This window comes from Theobroma cacao, chromosome 1 (genome assembly GCF_000208745.1).
Source record: "Theobroma cacao cultivar B97-61/B2 chromosome 1, Criollo_cocoa_genome_V2, whole genome shotgun sequence".
NCBI classification, from domain to species: Eukaryota; Viridiplantae; Streptophyta; class Magnoliopsida; order Malvales; family Malvaceae; genus Theobroma; species Theobroma cacao.
In genome coordinates this window covers 8,944,651-8,951,738 of record NC_030850.1, presented here as the reverse complement: position 1 = coordinate 8,951,738, position 7,088 = coordinate 8,944,651, and the positions used below count along the sequence as shown (strand labels likewise).

At 37.3% G+C, this 7,088-nt stretch overlaps 1 protein-coding gene across 1 annotated transcript; it reads right to left on the bottom strand.

The window, feature by feature from the left end:
* Positions 2,415-6,684, bottom strand: LOC18612057. The gene is made up of 5 exons (XM_007048640.2): positions 6,531-6,684; positions 6,287-6,371; positions 4,123-5,173; positions 2,890-4,002; positions 2,415-2,789 (listed from the first exon to the last, which is right to left on the bottom strand). Exons 3-5 carry the CDS (start codon positions 5,149-5,151, stop codon positions 2,760-2,762), a joined length of 2,172 nt encoding a protein of 723 aa, XP_007048702.2. The 5' UTR covers positions 5,152-5,173; positions 6,287-6,371; positions 6,531-6,684; the 3' UTR covers positions 2,415-2,759.

Genomic DNA, 7,088 nt, shown 5'->3' with positions numbered 1-7,088 from the left:
TCAAATACCATAACCTTATCCTAATATAATTAAGAATCTTATCATCTAATAGAATTAGGAATTGTTATTCTAATCTAACTAGATTTAAAGACTATTTTGTAAGGTATACTAATTTAATTAGAATTAAACAATCCTAATTAAATCACAATTCAAGACTATTCTAACATTCTCTGATGCATTAATAAAATTCTGATGATCATTGTGGTCTTTTGTTTTTTATTAAATCAAATGGAAGATTGAATCTTTTGAACAAGAAGAAGCACTGCAATAAACCTTTTTAATATAAATCACTCAGTAAGGGAACTCCAGGGAACACCACACTTGCATATAATGACACGTTTGAAATTGTGATGGCCTTTGGCTGAAAAGTTATCTTGAGAGTGAGTGATGTTCAAAACCAGTGAATTCTCTTCTAAGGAATGAACCTGGTCAACTTGACCTTTTCTCCAGCTTATTCATATCTAAGGTCCTGTTTCTTGCCACAAAAAGGTTTGCTTTTCAAGAATTAGAAGTTTACTTCACCTTTGACATCATTAAATTGATTATTTTCCTTGTTGTGCGTAATTAACTCATTGAAAGAAGTAACCTGAATTGGTATTCTATTGGTTATCTGCAGAAGGAATCCTATTTGTTATGCCATTGTTGGGTGTATACGCCAGAGATTCCAGAAAGGAGTAAGCACTGGAGGTACTTTGTTGGGTGTATATGCCAGATGCCAGATTCCGTTATTGGGCGTATACTGTTGCTTAGGCAGTGTTAATGACCAAGTTTTGGCTGAATAACCAAGGCTTGTGGTCCTCTATCCGTAGGTGTTTGATTTGGCTGGACTTGGATTTTGAGTCTAATGGTGCTTAGTTGGCCGTTACCGGTCTGGAGCTCAGGGCCATTGTGGAGGGAGTTGATTCACGACCCTGAGGGCTCATTAGGCAGTCTGTCCATGCTCGACCCTTTGTGTTGCTCTCGGCTTTTGGGAGATGTTGCCTGCCTCGTTGTGCTGAGTGGTCTTTAGGTGCTGCTGGTGCTGTTTTTCTTCTGGTATCCTCTGCTGTCCTTTGCGGTTGTCTTTCATGCTGGGGAGAGCAGGAAGATTTTCGAGGATTTTTGGTGTTGCAATGGAATTTCGTTGATGTTTTTTGGACCACTTCAAGTCGATATACCTGTTGTATAGTTTTGGTTGATTTTCCTTGGCGCCATTAAGTGTTGGTTAAGGGCTCCCTTTTTGGATTGATGCTGCTTTGAGCTTGATAAACAGATCATCGTTTTTGTATCTGACTCGAACGTTGTTGTGCTTTCAAAGCTAGTTGCTCTATGCCAACATGAGTCTTCTACCTATATGGTTCAAGACTCACCATTGCATTCTAGCTGCGAGTTTGTAAATCAACCACTCTTCAAAAAAAAAAAACCAAGTTTTTCCTATTTCAGCGTCACCTTTCTGCAGACTAGGAACTGGCATTTAAGTTTGCAGCTTAGATTTCTGATGAGTTATGGTCAAGTCATTTTGTCCCAAGGGTTGTATTTAAGCTGAGTTCTTTCAACCTGATTCCAATTTGTCCTGCTCAACTTGAAGCCTTGAACAATGCCTGGATCTTGAATTAGCTAGAATTGGTAGAACACAGCGGTACTTTGCTTGTGTGACAGGACCAAACATTCTGCATCATTTTGTAGTTAAACTGTAGTTTCTGGGAATTCTATATAATCTGTAGCCTCCGTATTTCTGGGAATTTAATGTTATCAATATCAGCTACTTATAATTTGCCGGTGTTCCCAATTCTTCTGTGCAATTATCTGAAAGCAAGCAGAAGGGAAAGAAACTTCAATACACAACAAAATCCTTTAACAGTGAAAATCATCCTTTTTTGTCTTTTTGAAGGAGTTTCTTGTGACCCTAGTTTTGCAAACGCAATTTAATTTGAAAATTTTTGTTTTTGTTCGTTTTTTTTTTTCATAATATAATGTTTCTGAACATGGCTATCTAGCTTAAATAAATCATTTCATGGATTATTACTGACTGGTTTTACTGTTATTTATGAAGAGCTACTGGAATCCAGCTGCAACTGGGGCCTCTTTGAGAATTTCAGTTGCATGAGCCAGATAAGAAGTAATTCGATATTAAAGAATTTTTTGAAAAAAAAAGTTACAAAAAATTAAGTATTATTCCATTTGTATTAAATTGAATGTTAACTTTCTCCTTTTTTCCGTCAAATATTATAATTTTATGAATAAATAAATCTTTAAAAATAAGTTTTGAATTATCTTAAATTTAAAATTTTTAAATCTTATTCTTTTGAAATTTTAATTCATAGAAATTTATGATAAAAGTTGGTTAAATTGGAACCAAAAAAAATAAGCAAAGTGGGCATATCATACTGTTTTTAAATAACAAAAAACTATAATGAATAAATAGATAATAATAATTAATAGTGTAAACCATTTTTCTCCTATTATTGCAAATAAGAGGAGAAAGCTCCCGAATTCCTTTACAAAAGAATCAAAATACAGGATTATTGGACCTGTATCTATGTACTCAATGAACTAATTGATGTGATTTACAAGATATTACAACTGTAGCTTCTTATTTCAGTGTGATAATGGAAATGTTGATTTACACTTTTACAGCTTTCCATTATATACCGAGAGCATCTGTAGAGAAAACTTTTGAAAGGGGATTTAAGGTATCTTTCTGCATCCATTAACCCATTAAAACAATGGATCCAACCATAGCAAATGGCTGAGCCTGCCGACTCAAAGTCTTTGTATTTCTAAGCTTCGGGTATTGCCGGAAGTTGCTCCTGATACATGAGGAATTAGATAATAAAGGTAAGAACCACTCAATCCAATAACGGTAAACATAAACAAAGAAGGTATGAACTAAGAAGCTACGGAACTTACCTCAGAAAACCGCAAATGGCCGTGATGTACATTAGAAGATCGAACAATGGTTTCCCACTTGGGATCACTAGAGGGAGCAAGGGAGGCCTGAGTTCCACTGTAGTTACAGGTGGCGAGACAAGACCGTGAAGATGAATTCCTCGAGGAAACAGTGGGCAAGGTGCGCTTTAACCAAGACTCTGATGGAGCTTTTGGTAAAGGTGGGGCAAGAGGAAGTTTTGAGTAGCTGCCATGAGAACTTTCCTGGTTACTTGATTTCTTTTGCAGGTGACTTTCTAAACCAATCTTTCTACGGCCGCCTACTTTTGATTTTGTTAATGTAATAGAGTCCTGTACGAGACCATGAGAAGTTTCTCGATAACTTAATTTAACGTGCAGTTGGCTTTCCATATCATCCTTTTTGTTGTCGGTCACATTTAGGCTTGTCAATTTACAAGAATCCTTAATCAAATCTTGATCCCTTCTGGAACCATTTGTTGCATCCAATTCCATCTCAGGAGCATATTTTTCAGAAGGAAACAGGGAATATGAATCCACAGACTCCAAGCTTTTACGCTGCACTATCACCTTATCATCAACCACGCAATTCAAGTGCTTGATATCCTGTAACAAAGAATCTACTGAAGGAGTCTCCTCCACTTTCCCAGGTTTAACTACAATCTCAGAATCATCCTCCATGCCTTGAGCTGTCTTGGTAGCTGAAAAATATGGATTGGTTGATATTACCTTGTGTACAGAATCTACATAAAGAGTTTTCTCAACCACAGGGCTGTCTAAACCTGATTCCTGATATTTACTCTGGAGGGCCAGTAATTCTTGAAAATTGTTGCTTCCTTTTTCAAGCGGATCAATGCTACTAACCCCATAATTTTTAGCTTTTTCCGGAATACCAAGAAACCCTTTTTCTTGATGGACCAACTGGGAAATTTGACTAGGATAGGATGATACAACATTACCCTGCAAATGCCTGGACAGAGATGCTGCATCCGGATTCTGACAATCACTCCTATAACTCATATGGCTAGATCCACTCTTTAGATTATTCTTATCTTCAATTAGCTCTTCTGTTCGAGATATACGTGTTAAGCCTTTCTCTGTAGCAGCCTTGGCATACTGCAGAAACAGAAAAGAAGCCAATATTTAGCTTATAAATGGAAAGCAAAAGAAGGGAAAGGAAACCGTGGTTCGATTTAGACAACCATATTATACAGGAGGAGAAATGAAAATAGGTACCTCGCTTTCAGTTTCATTGCCAGATCTTAAATATGAGGATTTAGCCTGTCTTCTACGAACAGAGTGGGCTGGTTTCGCCGGTTTCTGAGCCTGAATTTTCATCCCTGGTACCGGGTTCAAAAGGCAGAAGGAACTTTTAAGCAAGAACTGAGGAAATAAGCCACAAACTTTTGCTGAAGAGTTTTGAGACCCGCTATAATCATCTTCACCTTCACTTTCTTCCAACCAATCATCTTGTGCGTGATTTGGGAACTTGTTTGGGCTGGACACATAAAGTGGTTGCTGCTTATCCACAATGACTACCTTCTTTACCTGTCTCTGTGGCTCTCGTGCTACAGGTTGCTTCCTAGAAGCGTACGGAGGTATTTCTGATGCTACTGCCTTTGCCGCAGGCAAAAAACGACCCATCATGAAATCCCGAGTTTGCGGATCTGTTGTGAAGATCCCAGATGGTTTGATCTCAGGACCATCGAACCCACTCACACCACTAATACTACAGTTCAAGAAGAATGACTCTGTTCGTGAAAATGTATCAAGCGCATCTACATATGCCTCATCACTATCCTTTGAACCAGAGCTCCCTGTCTCCTCCATATCTCCACTGGAACTCTCGTATTTAGTTTCATTCCTCTTCAAAGATGAAACTTTTTGAGAACAGGAAGGGACAGTTCCTGTTTGAGATGGAGTAAATGTTTTACCGTTGAACCCTTTTCTTGAAGAATGCTGCTTATCATTCAAAATCCTCCCAGGTGGAAGCCTTGGGGCAAGCAGAGGCTGTTCAAGAGCCTGAGCTTGTGAATTGCTTTCTTCCTTTGGTCGTCCTGGGGTTTTCTCCCATACAAATGGAACTGTTCCAGGATTTCTTACTGGTCCTGATTTCAATTCTGATTTGTAAATGGGCGGACGGAGTATCTTGGGGAGTGAAGTATCAGTTTTCTTTTTGCACTCAGAATCAGATGCCGCTCCTGGTGATGTGAAACGCCTCACAGAGAGAAGTGGCTGATTAAAATCCAGTTGTTTGTCTTCCATCAAATTCTTTAGCAAAATAGATCTGCTCATGTGCCATCAAATCAAATCCAAACGAACAATATTGAAGAATATAACAGGAAGAAAGAAAGAAGCTGAACATTACTATGATTTGAATTTTTATTCAAAAGTAGCAAACAATGGGAACAGCTAACGTCAAACAACAGGCATAACACAGATTAGATGAGCAGGGTAGCAGCATTTACATATCAGCAAATCAAGCAGTATTCTTTATTTTCACAACAAATGAAGCTGCTAATTGTCACTGAAACCCAATGAAATAAGGGTAGTACTAGATTTTTACTTGACTGCTAAACGGAAAACTTCTTCTGGAAATTTCAAAGCTATGAATAAGACTGAGGGAAGCAAAAGATCTTTTCCTCGCTTTCTGCGCAACTAAGTCAATAACATCTGCTTAATTTGTTCTAATTGCAAAACCCAAAAAGTTATATCTTGCTCCCATTGATCCTACCAACAAGGTTTTATGCTCAGTTTCACTGTTCAGAAAAGGCAGGAAGAAAACCAATGAAAATTACATTTCTAGATCATCATAATCCGCAAATGACAAATACTGCAATGCAACAGAAGCCACTGTAACTATTTTCCAAGTTTCCTTTCACATTTTTTCCGGTTTTGCCAGAACGGCATAACCCCAAATAGACAAACGCTAAAAACAGAGGAATGCTAAAGCTTAATCTAAAACTTGAATATACTAAAAAGACGACAGCTATGCAGCTCATAACCACAGTATATGGGCAGCAGCATTCTACTTATCAGCAAATCCGGCATCAACAAGAATTTATTTCAAACAAGATAAATCTTGTCAAATAAACAAAGAAAAAACAATTCAAAACGAAAAGTTTCCCCTGCATTTCCATATCTGCCAGAAAAATTTAAAACAAGAAACTATCAACTTGAGATTCAGATTTCTTACTGAAACTAAATTTGTTCAAGAAATGAGCAACGCCTCAAATTTGAGAGAGCAAGAAACTAAAATCTCTATATGAAACACGATAAATAGAGATGTTTTTCTTTTTCAAACTTCTTTTCTTTCTTTCTAGTAATTGAAATTCCAACAACCACCCAACACAGAATTGATTACAAATACTAGAGAAAAAGAAACAATTAAGAAAAGTACCTTTATGATATGATGAAGGAAAAATTGCAGAAGACAACCCAGCTCCTTTCTTGGAAAAGATTGCGAGAGAGAGAGAGAGAGCCGCCTAATCAATGATTAATTAAAAGAGAGAGAGAGAGAGAGTGAGAGAAAGAAAGAAAGAATCAATGCTTAGTAGCAATAACAAGAAAAAATATTGAAAAGAAAGAGAGAAAGAATAAAGAAGAGAAGAGAAGAATAAATTTGTTTGTACGCTTGTGCTTACTTGAGGGTGTGGAGGAGAAAGAAACAGCCTTCACCCGCCCATAATGGCAACTCAATTTACTCCACGATTCTTTTTCTTTCCATATACAATCTTCGACTTCACCATCGAAATTCCACTTCTTTCTACTTGAAATCTAAATTCAAAAACTTTAGTATATTATAATCGACTAGTACTTTTTTTATTATTTTTATCGAAATTATCAAAAAGAAAAACCTTTTTGTGCTGTTTAAGTGTCACTTGTTTTTTGGATCATGTGAGAAGAAGCTATCAAGAAGGAAAGAGAGAGTGAGTGAGGTGTCGAATGCAACTGTTGAAGTCGTAGTCACACATACACACCCCATTTACTCATTGGGAATGTTAAGGTGTGAAATCCATGGCAAAAGTCAGAACCGACGCCCCTCCCATATTTTTCCATTTTATTTTTGGGTTTGGGGGCCTATCTTGAATTGGTTGGGTAGCACTAGCAGCCAGCAGTCCTTTTGTTTTGAACAAGCTAGACAATTTACAGTTACCGTAAAATTTCTTCGCATGTCCTCCATATGCCAAGATCTAAATAGT

What these genes read in the sequence shown, in the direction of transcription:
- LOC18612057 (XM_007048640.2), bottom strand. Translation starts at nt 5,151, where the DNA reads ATGGAAGACAAACAACTGGATTTTAATCAGCCACTTCTCTCTGTGAGG. An exon ending in GCAATGAAACTGAAAGCGAG is followed by an intron (nt 4,003 to 4,122) that starts GTACCTATTTTC and finishes CTGTTTCTGCAG; the next exon opens with TATGCCAAGGCTGCTACAGA. An exon ending in GCCATTTGCGGTTTTCTGAG is followed by an intron (nt 2,790 to 2,889) that starts GTAAGTTCCGTA and finishes CTCATGTATCAG; the next exon opens with GAGCAACTTCCGGCAATACC.